Consider the following 17,423-nt stretch of genomic DNA (forward strand, 5'->3'; position numbering starts at 1 on the left):
ATCTCTCTCAACATCTTATACAATTTCCATTTAAAATTATTATTCCAACAGACATGTGCTTGTCACTGGCTGAAGGAACATCACAAGTTCTTCCTTCATTACCGATCAGGGATACATGCCAGGAATCTCTCTCATTTCAGTTTTCCCCCAGTTCCCCTCCACTTCTAGGTGATGGGAAAGGGACAGTGGAGAAGAGGGGTTTAGAGATCTTGGGTTGGTGTGTACAGAAGCTGAACCCCTCTGCTCCCTAACACAGAGTGTTCAGGCAAAAGCAAAATCAACTTTAATGTGAGGAATATAGATAAATTTGATTATTTTTGTGTCTAAAAGCTTAAGCGTCACTGGGCTTTGTGTACTTCACACAAACTCATGACATTTTTTTTCCCAGAAGTCAGTCAGGATAGCCGCTTATTGATCACGACACAAGCAATGAGTTGAGCTGTACGTTAGACAGAACAAATGATCAATTAGTTCTCTGTGGTTTCAGATTTTAGCCTAACAACACACAAACATATCAGGGATCACAACAATTCCTTCTCCAATTATTGCGTAATGTAATTCCAAATATGTCTCTCTCCTTCTCACAAATTTAAGATTAGAGCTGCTCCTCCCACCTTTGTTCTCTGCTATCTTCCGATCCAATTAAACATACTTTGAGAATAAAGGGCGGGCAACTAGTTTATTCCGGGTCTGCGGCGATTTTACGTTGGTAACAGCCATTGTAAGTTACCCTCATCCTGACCTAATCCTCCTCCCAAATCCTGCTCTAACTTGAATTGTATTTCCGCTATGTTGAATGAGTGAGAAAAGGAGCTTAGAAGGCAATTGAGTTTTTGCTATTTGCCGTGCGCTGCAGTTATGAAAATATGGCACATTAACTAGGCCTTGGCTCACGCTTCCAATCTTAGGTGAACCACAGCTTTTACTCGCAAACACCTGAAACATCATACCCAAAATGTGCCTATTTAATCTCTTCCAGCTTTTTGCACCTTCCTGTTCTCACTCTACCAACTCAAACAGAGGCAGAGTTCTTCTTGGAACGTTCACCATTTCCTCCTGCTCATCTAATCCCCTTCAACATGGTGAGGCATAGAGATGATCTTAAGACCAGATCATTTCCTATTGGTCTTGCTGTTGAGCTCACTGACTTGCCTTGCACTGTCTCAGAACCTACAACAATAAAACTTTCAAGAGAGCTCTGATGAAGCCTAAAGCAGAATCTGAAACCCAGAGTTTTGTTAGTTGTAGATATTTTGTTTCCTGATGCAATGTCCCTCAAACATCAGGGAAGTGGCACGCGGCGGGGGGGGGGGGGGGGGGGGGGGGGTGTTGTTGGTACATCCGCTATGCTAGTCCACATTTTACAAAAATAAATTGTGCCTCTGGGACTACTGGTCCCCAGAAACACACTTCTTGATTATTGCAAAGCTGTTCCTGGTGGATAAAATACAACAAACATCAATTATGTACAAAAAAACATTAAAAGTACAGGATTTGTCTTTTAAAACCCATAGACAAGAGAAAACAGCAACTATTGGTCTGAGAAACTGTTACCCAACCATTGTATCTAAAATGACCTCTAGCTGTGATTTTCTGTTTTTAGAATTATACATCAGTGTTAGGGTTTTGGAATTTGGTAGAAGATTCAGATTTACTTTCTTGTTTGTGTTCCGCAAGAATCCCACTATTAAAAAGTTCACACTTCAGGAAAATGAAATTGGACTTTTTGTCATTTTATACCTTAGATACTTTCGTGCTTAACCTTTCTTTCTAGAAGGAAATTGTTTTCCCCAAAAATTGGGCTTAAACCTCTCAGCCTCAAGCACTCCACAGATGAAAGTTCAAAAGGTCACTTCCTGGCTAGGAACCACAGCAATGTTGATAGCAGCCTTGGAAATGCTTCACTGATATGATTTTGTTTTTGTGTGTCTATGTACACACGTGTAAGTGTGTGCATGTCTATGTACGTGTGTGTGTTGTGTGTGAGCGCTTGGGCATGTGCAATCGTGCCTGTGTATCAGAAATAAAAGGTGTTGAACTGTATGGGTGTGTACACACATTTGCACAATGTTATGTCTGTACATGTTATGTAGGCACATGTGTACGTGTACATGTTTCTACTGTTATAGAATGCGTGTTTTGTTTCTTCACAGTTTGATTCATTTATAACCAGCCACTTGACAGAAAAAAAATATTTGTTTTAAACAAAGGCAAAGGTCCTTTCCTTGTGTAGCAAACTGTGGCAGCCTTAGTTGGGTCCCAAGGTTCTAAGGGCCCAACAACTAAAATTCAGAAAGAAATGGGAGGTAAAAGAAATGTTATGAAGGGCTTGACCTTGGCAAGGACAATATTCGCCCGTTCTTCTTCCCTCCGTTCATGTGTGTGTATGGTATGTGTTCATCATAGTTGCCTCTGAGACCCATGGTGGGGCCATTGTCCCGGCTGTGACTCAGGGGGGTCTCTGTCTGTGAGTAAGAAGACGGATCAAGTGGAATGCTTTCCATGTTCTCAAAATCCATGTCGTACTCCTCTGTGTCTGGTGGCTTGTTGTCCTCACTGTAGTAGAATGAGACATCTTGAAAACTCGGGTGGAGATCGTCCTTCAGCATCTCAATGATCTCCAAGAAAGTGGGCCTTGCTTTTGGATTGTACTGCCAGCACATCTGCATCAGGGTATGTCTGGAATCACAAAAGGAACACAGGAAACTATTATTGGAAGATCAAACACAAAGGAACTAAAAACAAAAGCAATCTCCACTTAGACAAAGAAGAATAAATTCTGCAAAAGTAGCTGTAACATAAAGAATTATTGAAGCTTAGCATGCTGGAGAAAAATAACTATTGTCTATGATAGTTCTTTGCAACAGTAATCCAAACATAACACTAATTCCAAGCTCCCATCCCAGTGTCAGTGTTGTCTCTGCTGGTACAGTACCACCCGGTAGTGACTCATTAGTGCATTAATGACAGAGTGCAGCATTGTCAGAGGTGCTGCTTGTTGGATGAGACATTCAGCTGAGGCCCTGTCTGCCGTTTCAGGGGAATGCAAAAGATTCCATGATGCATTCTAGCAAAGAGCAGGGAACTGCTCTCTGGTGTCCCCTCCTTTTATCCCTCATCCAACAACATAACAAAGGGCCTGCAGATTATCTGTTCGCTGTCATGTTGCTGTTTTCTGTGGTTTGCCATTTGCAAAAGTTTCGCATTTCCTGTATCACAGCAGTGCCTAACAAAAACTTCATTTGTGGCAAAACAGTTTGGGTGAGAGGAAGGAAGAGAGGAGAATGGAGAAAGAAAAGAGAAATGGGAAAGGAGAGAAATTAAGGGACACGAAGCGGGGATGCAAGGAGAAGAGAGAGAAATGAATAGTGCAGTGCCTCAGAAATGGAACATTAGCTTGGGAAGTGGGGGGGATAAGAGAGGGACAGAATGAGGGTGAAAGTGAAAAAGGGATGGGGGGTAAGAGTGAGAAAGAAAGACAAAGAGAGAGAGGGAGAGACAGAGAGAGTCAGAGCATGAGAGTGAGTGTGACAGAGAGACAGCGCGAGAGTGTTAGTGAGAGAGAGAGAGAGCGAGCGAGCGAGAGAGTGCTAGCGAGAGAGACAGAGGAATTGAAGTTTTGTGTTTCAAATTATCTGGGTTCCATGAGGAGCATGGCCTGGGATCAGTGATCACTGAGATATTTTAATCATAAAAATCCCAGGTTGGATCCACGCTGAGATACAAGTTCACTCAGCTCAGCCAGAGCAATGGTATGGATGCGTAAACTGGCATCACTAGGGACCAAGTCCCCGGTCTATATTTGAAGGAGATGATGGGCATAGGATAAAGTTGGCTAACCAAAAACATGGATACTCACAATCGATCTGCGCAGTTATCTGGTCGATCCAAAAAGCCTCCATCCATAACAAACTTAAGAACCTGTTCATTTGACAGTCCTTGATATGGCTGTTCTGCTAGAGTGCTGACTTCCCAAAGCACAACGCCAAAAGACCTGACAACAAATACAAGAACAGTTCAAAATAATTTATAATAGACTAATGGGCATTTCCAACCTCCATACTATTGTTATTAGAGTTACAGAAGACCACTGAGCTCTTTCCAAGTTCCTATGGAAATTGATTCTGCAACATCTCTCTGGTAATGCATTCCAAGTCTCAATGAAAACAATTTTCCCATTTTTCTTTCTGGGTTTTTCTTTGCCAATTGCTTTGCATCTTAGACCTGTAGTAACTAATCAACTTGACATAGAAAACTGTTATTCTCTACTTGGTCTATCATATTCCCATTCGGTTTGCCTCTTAACCTTATGTGATCTAAGGAGAAACCTTCTAATTTCTACAATTCTCCACATAACGTGTATTTTTCTCTTTATTCCTTCATGGGATGTAGGTTCACTAGATTGCCTAACAGTTGCCCTTGAACTGAGTGGTTTGCTAGGTTATTGTAACCTAAGATTTCCTTCCCTAAAGGACATGAGTGAGCTAGATGGGTTTTAACAACAATCACTGACAGATGTCACCAGTACTGACACTATGGCGTTACGTTCCAGATTTATGACATGAATTTTAATTCCACCAAACTGTGGTGAGATTTGAACCCATGACCTTACTGAGTGTTAAGACTTTAAATTACCAATCACGTGACTTTACCACACTATCACCATCTCCCCATCATTGGTATTGCCTTGGTAAAACTCTCTACACCCTCTTCAGAACCTTGAAATGCTTCCTAAAATGCGGTTTCCAAAATTGCTATGCAATACACCAGCTGCAATCTAGCCAACAATTTGTAAAAGTTTAGTATCACTTCCTTACTTAAAAGTGTTATTTCTCTATTAAAGTATCTCTTACACATGTTACAACTTCAGAGTTCTCGCAAGTTGTCCTACCACCTTCAAACATTCCCAACTCTCTTTATTTCTGTATCTGTTTTAAAATAGCACCATTTACTGTTCCGTAGATGTTTCATTGCCCTGCTGTGTAACATCATCAGTGTGGCCTCCGTTGAAGCCGTTGTGTTGTGTTTTCCTGCCTGGTTTTTAAACTCTGGAGTCCATTGAGCTGGATAGCCTCACTTCCAGATTTCCTTCGTAGTGGAGTACATATATAGGGTCTAGCACTGTGTTGTTGGTGGCTTTCTCAGTGGAGAACCAGGCCTCTAGGAATTCCTATGCTTGTCTCTGCTTTGCTTGTGCCAGGATCTTGGTGTTCGACTGGGACAACACCAAGATCCTAGGACAAGCAAAGCAGAGACAAGCACGGGAATTCCTAGAGGCCTGGTTCTCCACTGAGAAAGCCATCAACAAACACATGAGCTCATATACACACCATTACAAAAGAAAACCGGAAGTGAGGTAATCCAGCTCAACGGTCTCCAGAGTTTAAAAACCAGCCAGGAAAAACACAACGGCGCTTCAACGGAGGCCACACTGATGATGTTACACAGCAGGGCAATGAAATGTTTGCAGAACAACGAACCAGCTCAGCGAGCCAACCAATCACCACATCCACAACATGAGCAACAACTCTACTCCAAAACCTTACAGCAACATTTAGTTTAAATTTCATGTCCTGAAGTTTTAACATGATGCTGTTGGAAAGAATTTGCTTTTTTTTTTAAAATGGAACCTACTTCAGTTATACGGAGAGAGATTGGGAAACTAAGAATTTTCTTCTCAGACTAGAGAAGATCAAAGTGAAACCTAATAAGTGTATTCAAAGTTGAGAACTAGTCTGACAAACCAAAAGAGTTGGCTGGAATGAGGACATACATTAGCCACAATCTTACAGAATGGGTTCGAGTCCCCCTGCTCCTGTACAGTACATTCTGCCTTCTCTAAAACAAATATTTCACAGTTCGAGTGACCTTGGTATGTGAAAATTGACTGCTCTGTTTTCATTAACACAAGATGCTCTCCTTCAACACAACTCACTGTGCAAGACGTGAGAGACAATAAAGTGGGAGGAAAACAGTTCATTAGAACCTTCCGTGCAGCTGAAGATTAAACACCTTTGGGAACGTTCTAGGAGAATTAAGGCTTTCCAGACACACTGAGTACAGAAAGGCGGGCTCACCAAACGTCGGAATATGTGGTAAAAACTCCATCCTTCAAAGACTCTGGAGCCATCCACCGGACAGGGAGCAATCCCTTCCCACCTTTCCGATAGTAGTCTGTCTCATAGATGTCTCTGGTCATTCCAAAGTCTATTTAAGAAAAAGAAATGCAGGTATATACATTTACTGCATCATGACACACATCACATTGAAACAATCAGCTCTATAAAGAAACTTACCGTGCAGCTCAACTAGGTGGCTATTTAAATCGAGTACATTCAGCCCATCTTAACAGAATGACACAGCCCACACAGAATAACACTTTCTCCCTTCATTTCACTTATCTGGCTCTAGAACGGGTTTAAGGTTCTGTTGCCAATGACCCATATCCAAACCAAAAGACAGTGCAGACATTATCCAATTCTTCTTTAGAGATACAAAAGCAAAATACAGCAGATGCTAGAGATTTGAAATTAAAACAAAGTGCTGGAGAAACTCTATCTGTAGAAATAGCAGCAGTTAATGTTTTGAGTCCAATATTACTTGTCATAGAGTCATACAGCACAGAGTCACACAGCACAGAAACAGGCCCTTTGGCCCAGCTCATCCATGCCAGCCACGTTTCCTGAATTGAACTGATCCCATTTGCCTCTAATCCTGTCTTATCCATGTACTTGTCCAAGTATCTTTTAAATGTTGTAATTGTACTCACTTCTGCTACTTCTACTGGCAGCTCATGCCATATATGCACCACCCTCTGCATGAAGAAGTTATCCTTTAGGTCCTTTTCAAATCTTTCCTCCCTCACCTTAAACCTATGCCCTACCCTGGGAAAAATACCTTGGCTAGTCTCCTTTTCTATGCTCCTCATTATTTTATAAACCTCCTGTAAGGTCACCCCTCAGCCTTCCATGCTCCAGGGACAAAAGTGCCAGCCTATCCAGCCTCTGCCTATAGCTCAAACCCTCCAGTCTTGGCAACATCTTTGTAAATCTTTTTGGCAGCCTATCCAGTTTAGTTACATCCTTCCTGTAGCAGGGTGTTCAAAACTGCACACACAATTCCAAATGTCTTTGGAACACAATTCTGTGCTCGGAGAGAAGGGAAATAATACTGAGCTTTGAAGTTAAATTCTGCCTTTCTCTGGCTTCCCGATCTCCACCGAATTGGATGTTGCCATGCCCACTGAGTTCCTCCACCACTTTCTGTCTTTATTCCCTTTTTCGAGGACCTGGGTTTTTTTTCCCATTTGGCTCTATAGAAGTTTCGCTCCCTGATCCGCATTTTGCTTCCCTTGTAAGGAAAGCTTGTGACTTGTTCCTTCAGTTTCTCCCCATTCCACAAATTTACAACTTGCCATCATTCCTACCTCCAATTTTCACCGTATAATCCTCTCCCACCATGCAATTGCGAGCTGCCAAGTCTCTGTGGACAAATTTCTTGGCATTCAGATAAGCCATACCATCTGAAATCTCAGCTGCTGTCCGAATCATCTCCTTTAGAGTTGGCGGCGGGCGCCCTGGGTTATTCTGGCAAGGCAAAAAAAGGACAATACTTGCAAGTTATTATCGCCTATTCACAAATACATCAAACCATTAGGGCTCCAAAAGGTTTGTGAATAAAACCTTTGAAAGGACAAAACAATTTATAAAATAATTATTGATTAAGTGCATGCATATATTTATCTCATATACTTGCACTGAAGTCTTTCAAGTACTGAAGGTGCAGCTGAAGGGGTTCTTACATGCCAATCACTGTGGTCAAAGGTAGTGAACTCACCTGTTTAGGCTCAGTTCCACCTTCCCATGCATTTGAGCACATTGCATCACTCCCTGTTCCCCTACTCCTGTGCACAATCCCCCATTCTCTCCATGTGGCTCCACTTTCTCCTACATGCAGCCTGCTACACCCTCCAGTCATTCCCCACTTCCTTCTCACGTGTTTCTTAACATAATTTTCAACTCTCTGGTACAAGGGTCAGTTGTGGCTCAGTGAGGAATACACTCACCTCTGAGTCACATGGATTCAGCTGCAAGTTCCATCCTGCTGCCTGACTGATGGTAGGACTCCAACGCAATATCGAGGGGGCACTGCACTGAGAAAGGTACCACCTTTCAGAAGAGACGTAAAATCAAGGCACCCTTGTGACTGCTCAGATGGACAAGCAAGATCCAGTGGCACGATTTTAAACAGCGTAAGAGTTATCCTCGCTGTCTTAGCCAAAATTTATCCCTCAGTTATCAGTGCTCTTTGTGGGAGCTTGCTGCATGCAAATTGGTTGCTGCTTTTCTGACATTTATCGTCAACTGTCTCTCAGTTCGAGGATGAGGTCCAGTCAGGTTTGTTGCTACTGCGCGCATTCATAACAGTGAACGGGTCAATTCTGGACTCTTGGATCTGTGGACACAGGGGGCAGGATGCTCCAAGTTGGTGGGATCAGGATGTCACCACCTGCATTCTTCTCTGTTGCCACACTGCTTCGCCATTAGAGGCATTACAGCCCACAGCACGGTGTAGCTTGATGGGCAACTTGCCACCATACTGCAAGGTCCTCCCAGTCATTAATGTCAATACTGCCACACTTCAACGGCTTCAGAGTGTCCACGGTGGGGTGGAATATTTGGCTGACCAGGTGTGGGTTGCTTTTCTGGCAACGTTCAAGCACAGGCCAATTTCCTTACATTCATAATCTAATAAATTGAGCGTGGCTCAGCAACCTGGGGAAGAGTGGGCAACAAAACAGCAGTCACCCACGCAATGGATCACATACATGGCAATTAGTCTAGTTTTGCCTGGAAGTATCTCAGTGAAAGATTTTTCCATCCAGAACACATTCAATACTGATACTGGAAAGCAGTACCTCTTGGAAAAGGTGAGCCTTCACTGATGCGTAAATTGTATGCTGATTCTAGTCCAGGTTTTGAGGCATTGGTTTCCTACTCAAAACATTTGCATTCACATCATCACGAAGTATTGTCAGGAATGTGAAGAAGGTTCTTGGACAGCAAAATTGTTACAGCTCAGAATTACAACAATGGCTACACTTCAAAAGGCACTTCATTGGCTATAATAGGCTTCAAGGTGATTCAGTGCTCCTGAAAAATGCTTTAGAGATGCAATTCTTTCCTTGCTCTCACCTTCTACCTTATATCATTCTCCATTCTTCTTTCAACTGCTTCCTCACACAATTCCACACTTCCCATTCACCTGCTCTGTCACACCATTTCCTCTCTCCTTAGTATCCCTCTCTAATCCTCTCTGTCCTGCTGAATGATCAGAGGATTAGATAGGGTGGACAGTGAGAGTCTTTTTCCCGAGGATGATGACTTCAGCTTGTACAAGGGGGCATAGCCACAAATTGAGGGGTGATAGATTTAAGACAGATGTCAGAGGTAGGTTCTTTACTCAGAGAGTGGTATGGACGTGGAATGCCCTGCCTGCCAGTGTAGTTAACTCAGCCACATTAGAGGCATTTAAACAGTCCTTGGATAAGCATATGGATAATGATGGGATAGTGTAAGGGGAAGGGCTTAGATTAGTTCACAGGTCGGCGCAACATCGAGGGCCAAAGGGCCTGTTCTGTGCTGTATTGCTCTATGTTCTATGAATGCCACTCCCTTCTCTCCAGCTCCTTGCCTGTACACAGCAGTGGCACTGCACTCAACATCCAGCTCACATCAAAATCAAAATGCCTGTTTTCAGAACTAACACGCTGTGCATCACTGATCGGTTGGCCCATATTTATGTCATTTTACACTCAATGCCACGAGTATTTTACAACTTTTAAGTGAAAATACTCAAGAGTTTTCATTCTTGGGCTTTGCAATTAGCTTTTATAGAAGTAAACTAGTGTAAACATTTATTATACAGATCTTTATAAAATAAATAAGTGCACAACGCTAGCAAAAAATCCACCTCCAAGCCGATCTATTTAACCGCTGATGAATTCCAAAATCACTGGGCAGTGAAATGTACATAACTCTGCCTTCTAAGGCTAAATATCATACCTCCAACAATAACATTGTTGAGAAAACCATAATAAGTCACCAATCACAAGGCAATCACATTTTTTATATTTACCAGAGGCTTTTAACATTTTATAACTTGTGAAGATGTAACTGTGACATTACCTCGGCATCTGGTCGTAAGGATCGCAAGTAGCTCTTCAGATCACCGTGAGTCATCAGCTCCATGACAACCAGCGTTGGCTGACCCTTCGATACAACGCCAAGTAAACGCACCTGAAGGACCAAGGTAGGTTTTAGCATAAATTACACTCAACAAGAAATCAGGAGTTGTTCCACCCAACCTTAATTTCAACAAGTAACAACAATCTCATCTTTAAAAGAGATAAACGCCAGATTAAACTCTTCAGAGAGGGCATGGAGTTTCATGATGTTCCTTACAAAGTCCAACTGGAATTGGAGCCAATCCTTCCACACTTTAGTCACAGAAGTCTACAGCACAGGAAAGGGTTCTCTGGCCCATCGTGTCTGCACCAGTCAAAAACACCATTTGCCAGCATTTGGCCCACATCCCTCGAAACCCTCCCTATTCATGTACTCATCCTGATGCCTTTCAAATGTTGTGATTGTACCAGCCTCCACCACCTTCTCTGACAGCTCATTCCATACACACACCACCCTCTGCATGAAAAAGCAATCCCTTATGTCCCTTTTAAATGTTTCCCGTCTCACCTTAAACCTATGCCCAGTTACTCTCAGTTTCCCACACCATTTGTGGGAAAAATATATCAATCATGGTGAAAAACTGCATTTGAAAGTAGTTTTTGGGAACACTCAAAACATTCAAGTTACATTTTATCATTACCTTCAACATTTCTTTCGTGAAATTTTAAATTCACACAGCATCTGAATGAAAAGTAAAATCTCACAGCCGATCTGATCCCATCAGTTATCTGACTGGCAGGTTTGGACATTGAAATGTTAAGATTGTGATTCTGTACTGTTTGCCCTCACGGGCACATTTAGTACTTGATATCAACAATATTTATTCCTCATTTTTTCCCTACAATAGACTAAGGCAAGGAGATGGTTAGATTACTTACTTAAGTGTTGTGTTAAGCTGTTGAAACAATAGTTTCAGTTATTAAAACTTTGCAGAAAACTGTCGAGGCACATGTGGATGTGGCGCTCCACCTAGTGGTGGCATTGGCTGTAAATGCAGCCTACAATTAAATATGCAGAGACATATGTAACCGACAAAGCAATAGTATGAGTAGTGATGAATAACAGACGGAGGCAGCTTCAAGTCGAAGTTTAAATTATGCTGGATGAATATACAGCCAGTTATTTAAGATGCTGGTAACCTATCCAAACATTTAATCCGACACTGGCCATCCTTCCTCCAGCCATTTCAGTTTCAGGATTCTTTTATCCCCTGCTTAAGCTTTTCCACTTGCTACCTCTGTGATCAAGTGACTGGTCACCCTCTCAATACCTTTCTTTTTCCATTCATTTCTGCTTGATTACACCTGTGTGAAAGGCTGCAAAAAAGGATGTAGATGTCCAGAACTTAGACCATGAAGGTGAAAGCCATTTGAGTGTTTATAGCACAGTAAGTGATTGTCAGATTGAGTGAGCGAGCAAGCAAACAGCATATAGTAAGGACCATATTTTAAATTCTGTACTTTTGATTTTGGACTGATACGGTAAAAGCTGAAACCAAGGACTCCAGAAAGATCTGCTGCACTTTCAAAAAGTTACTGATACTCGTAGATAACACGGTGTGAAGCTGGATGAACACAGCAGGCCAAACAGCATCAGAGGAGCAGGAAGCTGACTTTTTGGGTCCGTACCCTTACTCATTATGTGCGGTGTTGGCAATGATGCTTTGTTCAAGCAGTGGGGGAAAGTATTTGAAGATGGCATGACACTGGGAAGGGCTGGTGGGTGAGATTTGTCTGGCAACCAGTTTCCAATTGGGTTGTGCAACTGATTCTACTCATGGATGCCACTGGTATCAGCCCAGTGACAGCTCGAACTGGTTCCTGAGTAGATGAATAGCTTGTGAGTGTGAACGTGGGGAGATGACTTCAGACTCCGAGAAGGGCAGGTTGTGTGTCACTCTCTCTGCAATAAAAATGCCTGAAGAAAACAAATTATCTTCTCCCATAGTAATTGCAGGCTGCTGCCTTTAACCAATAACCAAGACACTTTGTGGCTCATGTATCAATCGCCGTGTGTTGCTTCCAAAGAAGAAAGGTGATTGAAGAACAGAAAGTCCGAGGAAACCAAAAGGAATAGCTTCGCAAACCCTGTGAACCGATGCTATTGAACTGCCTTTCCTAGGGTTTAGTCTTCTCTCTTCTCTCACCCATAAACTATGCTTTTCTGTTTACCTGTGCCTGTCTGTATGTGTGGCGAATTGTGGATAGTTCATAGCTGCTCAATTGTCATTAGAACTTACTTCATTGCAATAAATAGTAATTCTTATTAAATACAGGACTCTGGTCTTTGTTTTGTGTTAACCTGATGCCATCCAACAGGTGAACCAAGGGCTTTCTGTGCTTTGATTAAATCATTAACATTTATGGTGACCATGGGGCTTGAGAATTAGCACACTTTCCCAACTGAAACATAACAACACATGCAGCCGAATTTGCTAACCCCTCTATTCTGCTCCTACAGACACTGATGATCAGTGGGCATCATGGCCCCCTCAATTCTACTAAAAGGCACATTCTGAAACCCTGGTTTGCCTGTCCTTCTATCTCCATACAGATGGATTTCCATCATTTTGTCTCTTTATCTCTGATGCTCATCACCTCCAGTGGTGTCCAGTCTAGGGCAGGTTGTGTTCCGTTAATGGTTTAGCGAAAGCCAGGGATAATAACTACGAGGATATAGTTTTTAAAACAAGGAGAGAACTGAAAGATCATACCACATGGTGACAGCTGAATGCCTTCATTACGGATGCCTCATTCAAGAACTCAATACGCTCCCGCAGGCTGGCTGACTCATTCACTGTCTTCACTGCCACACGGGTTTCTGGACAACCCTTCACTATATCCTTGGCAATCCCCTCATAGACCATCCCGAAGGAGCCTTGGCCCAGCTCCCTCAGAAGCTCGATTTTATCGCGCGAAACCTCCCACTCGTCTGGAACATAGACTAGGAGAGATAACATGAGGAACATTTGACGGCATTACACTGAAAGGAGATTCATACTAAACACAGCCCATGAAAATGCTGGCAATCTCTACTTGTCTTATCTTAAAAGGCCAAGACAGGAAAAGCTGGAATGAGCCTTGACCATATCCTGATCCTAAGCTTTGCTTAGGAATAAGCATTAAAAGAGAAGAGAGGCATCTAATGTTGCGCTGAGTCAAAAATATCAGCTTGAATTTATATAGTGCAGAACTGTGACAGTGCAAAAAGGAGGCTATCTAAGCCATCGCATCTGCATTAATTCTGAATGAGAAAAAAAGTGCAGAGCCATTCTCCTGCCTTCTATGCATAAACACTTAGTTCTTTTTCAAGATCTATGCTGAGTGTTTTGACTGAATGTGCCTCCAACAAGGCTTGTCAGTGCGCCCCAGGCTTTAACTGCTGTTAGTAAAATACTAGAAAGCCGAGAGGGATAGTTACTCGATTCTTGATCAACTGGGGAAACAAGGGTTGCGGGAAGTAGATAGAAGGAATGCTGATCAGCCAGGATCCTGTTGAATGGGGGAGGCAGGCTCGAGGGATCAATTGGTCTACTTCTGTTCCTATTCCACTGGTGCATTACAGTATTTGACACCAATTAGAACAATTACTGAGTCAGTCAGTAAAGCAACAGGGATTTACACTTGCAATTAGATTTTAGATGCAGAGTGCGTTGAACAGGAAGAGAGCGACCTTTCTACTGCTTCCTGTTGTCAATTTATACCCAACAAACAACTTGGATTTATGTGGCACCTTTACAGTACAAGAAAAAGAGGATTCCCAATAGATGGAGGTTGGTGAAACTGGATAGCTAACACTGGTTGCACAGATTAGCACATGGCAGGGGTAAGGGGGGCGCGTGGCAGGGGTAAGGGGGGCGCGTGGCAGGGGTGAAGGGGGGTGCGTGGCGGGGGCAGGGTTTGGAGCAGTAAGAGTGGGGGTGTCAGTAAGAATGGAGGGGACAGTAAGATTGGGGTTGTTGGGGGACAGGGAGTGTACGGGGACAGTGGGGGGCACACTGAGATGGGGGGTGGACAGAATGAGAGGGGTGACACAGTGAGAGGGAGGACAGACAGTGGGAGTAGAGAGAGAGTGAGAGATGAGACTGGGGAGAATGGGGGAGGGAGAAAGTGAGGGCGGAGCAACAGTGAAAGAGAAAGAGAGAGGGACTGAGGTAGTGGGTACACAAAGATGGGGAGGGAGGGGGAAGGAGGGAGGGGGAAAGGAGGGAGGGGGAAAGGAGGGAGGGGGAAAGGAGGGAGGGGGAAAGGAGGGAGGGATGGAGGGATGGAGGGAGGGAGCGAGAGAGGGAGGGAGCGAGAGAGGGAGGGAGCAAGAGAGGGAGCGAGGGAGGGAGGGAGGGGGAAGGAGGGAGGGATGGAGGGAGGGAGGGAGCGAGGGAGGGAGGGAGGGAGGGAGGGAGCGAGCGAGGGAGGGAGCGAGGGAGGGAGCGAGGGAGGGAGCGAGGGAGGGAGCGAGGGAGGGAGCGAGGGAGGGAGGGAGGGAGGGAGGGAGGGAGGGAGGGAGGGAGGGAGGGAGGGTGGGGAAAGGAGGGAGGGGGAAAGGAGGGAGGGGGATGGAGGGAGGGGGATGGAGGGAGGGGGATGGAGGGAGGGGGATGGAGGGGGAAAGGAGGGAGGGGGATGGAGGGAGGGGGATGGAGGGAGGGGGATGGAGGGAGGGGGATGGAGGGAGGGGGATGGAGGGGGAAAGGAGGGAGGGGGATGGAGGGAGGGGGATGGAGGGAGGGGGATGGAGGGAGGGGGATGGAGGGGGATGGAGGGAGGGATGGAGGGAGGGAGGGAGGGAGCGAGGGAGGGGGAAGGAGGGAGGGGGAAAGGAGGGAGGGGGAAAGGAGGGAGGGGTAAGGAGGGAGGGATGGAGGGAGGGAGGGATGGAGGGAGGGGGATGGAGGGAGGGGGATGGAGGGAGGGAGGGAGGGAGGGAGGGAGGGGGATGGAGGGAGGGAGGGAGGGAGGGAGGGAGGGAGGGAGGGAGCGAGGGAGGGGGAAGGAGGGAGGGGGAAAGGAGGGAGGGGGAAAGGAGGGAGGGGGAAGGAGGGAGGGGGAAAGGAGGGAGGGGGAAAGGAGGGAGGGGGAAAGGAGGGAGGGGGAAAGGAGGGAGGGAGCGAGGGAGGGAGCGAGGGAGGGAGCGAGGGAGGGAGCGAGGGAGGGAGCGAGGGAGGGAGGGAGGGGGAAAGGAGGGAGGGGGAATGGAGGGAGGGGGAATGGAGGGAGGGGGAATGGAGGGAGGGGGATGGAGGGAGGGAGGGAGGGAGCGAGGGAGGGAGGGAGGGGGAAGGAGGGAGGGGGAAAGGAGGGAGGGGGAAGGAGGGAGGGAGCGAGGGAGGGAGGGAGGGAGGGAGCGAGGGAGGGAGGGAGCGAGGGAGCGAGGGAGGGAGGTGGAAGGAGGGAGGGGGAAGGAGGGAGGGGGAAGGAGAGAGGGGGAAGGAGAGAGGGGGAAGGAGAGAGGGGGAAGGAGAGAGGGGGAAGGAGAGAGGGGGAAGGAGAGAGGGGGAAGGAGAGAGAGAGGGAGGGCGGGGGGAGAGGGAATGAGAAAGAGAGGGGGAGTGAGACAGAGAGACACACCTTACAGATTTCTATGAATTCAGAACCTACCATCATTGGCACTGATGTACTCTGGATTTGAAGAAGTGTAGAAGATTCCAGTTGGTCCTTCTGTTCGTCTGAAAGAAAGAAATTCTCAATATCTACTGACATCAAATAGAATCTTAAAATTGTTGACAGATGTTCAATCTTTCATAACTATAACCATGTGAATCAATTACTTTTATTAAACAGCCAAAGTAATAAAGAATCAGGCCCGAAACGTCAGCTTTTGTGCTCCTATGATGTTGCCTGGCCTATGTTCATCCAGCTCCACACCTTGCTCTCTCTGTGAAAGGGCTGCTTAGGTTGCCCTCCCAATATAAAAAGGAGTTGTCAGCGGCATGTTGCACCCTAACACATTCTAAGATCCAGAGTAGACATAAAGGAGAACAGCAAAATTGGGGGGCAGCTGCAACAGAGGGTCAATGGTGAGAAGTCACTGTCGACGGTGCTCCCACCCCACCCCACAGTACCTACAATGTAAATTCCTTCTGGATTTTTGACATCTTATGAATATTATATTTGTAATGTAGTGAGTCAACACCCTGGGACTCTTTCCTCTGCAGCTCTAGGGTTGTATACACAGCACACAGACTGCAGCAGTTCAAGGTGGTGTTGCACCATTTCCTGCTCATTGACAGATAGGGCTGGGCAATTAATGCTTGCCTGGCCAGGAGCAGCCGTGTGCCACTGAAGAAAAGATATTATACACAATATTGAAAGAAAGAGATTTGGTTTTCACTTCACTTCATGTCAACTTTGATAGGCCATGCAATGCATTTTTGGGGAAAAATTTCTGTATTTACTACCCTGGAATGAACTCCATTGTCAAGGTGATGCTGTACCACAGTAGAATAGTGCTCCAAAAGTGCTATATTAATTTGGGGTTTGCCTCATCTACTGGTGCATCTCAGAGGCCAGTGTCTGACCTCATGAAGACACAGTCAACCACCTGAACATTTAGCAAACTGAAAGACCTAAAGCAAAAGTAAGAGGAAGGGCAGCGATGAGAAAAAGAATTTGAGATATCGCTGGATAAACACGAGTTGTAGTCGTCAGTCAATTTTCCTTACCTTTTCTTCACCACCAGTAGGACAACTGGAACTAGAATGACCAGCACAGCAATGAAGATGATTGGGCCAATTATCTTATAGAAGTCACTGTCATGTTCTGTGTGCAAGCACAAGGAGGACAAAAAATTAGGTGAAAGAGATCACAGCTTGATTTGGTGAAATATGCTGTGCAATGATACAGAACAGGAGAAGAACCAGCCATTCTTGGTTGTAGGTTCAATTGGGAAATTCCTCCTGATTGAATAAGGCAAATCTGAAAGAATCCACAATTGCCCATTATCCATAATTAATCACAAGATCCCTTTAGCTGAGTCCTCTGATGATGACTAAAGATGAATGAAACCTTTGAAGAGCAGGTGTGCATGCTGGAATGGATAGAGATAGAGGAAGCTGATGTGCTGAAAATTTTGTCAAACATTAAGATTGACAAGTCACCAGGCCCGGACCAGATCTGTCCTCGGCTGCTTTGGGAAACGAGAAATGCAATTGCTTCGCCACTCGCGAAGATCTTTGCA

General features: G+C 45.0%; 1 protein-coding gene across 2 annotated transcripts in view; it reads right to left on the bottom strand.

The window, feature by feature from the left end:
• Window positions 1-1,305: 1,305 nt before the first annotated feature.
• LOC125465635 (insulin receptor-like) overlaps window positions 1,306-17,423 on the bottom strand; it is a 269,756-nt gene continuing 253,638 nt past the window's right edge. For both annotated transcript variants that reach the window (XM_059638575.1, XM_059638574.1), the window contains 8 exons: window positions 16,909-17,005; window positions 15,845-15,912; window positions 12,961-13,190; window positions 10,188-10,298; window positions 7,427-7,586; window positions 6,078-6,207; window positions 3,860-3,994; window positions 1,306-2,679 (listed from right to left, as the gene is read on the bottom strand). In XM_059638575.1, the coding sequence (XP_059494558.1) occupies window positions 2,319-2,679; window positions 3,860-3,994; window positions 6,078-6,207; window positions 7,427-7,586; window positions 10,188-10,298; window positions 12,961-13,190; window positions 15,845-15,912; window positions 16,909-17,005 (1,292 nt within the window). In that variant the 3' untranslated portion in view covers window positions 1,306-2,318. The remainder of the gene's footprint in view (window positions 2,680-3,859; window positions 3,995-6,077; window positions 6,208-7,426; window positions 7,587-10,187; window positions 10,299-12,960; window positions 13,191-15,844; window positions 15,913-16,908; window positions 17,006-17,423) is intronic.

The sequence above is a fragment of the Stegostoma tigrinum genome, chromosome 30 (genome assembly GCF_030684315.1).
Source record: "Stegostoma tigrinum isolate sSteTig4 chromosome 30, sSteTig4.hap1, whole genome shotgun sequence".
NCBI classification, from domain to species: Eukaryota; Metazoa; Chordata; class Chondrichthyes; order Orectolobiformes; family Stegostomatidae; genus Stegostoma; species Stegostoma tigrinum.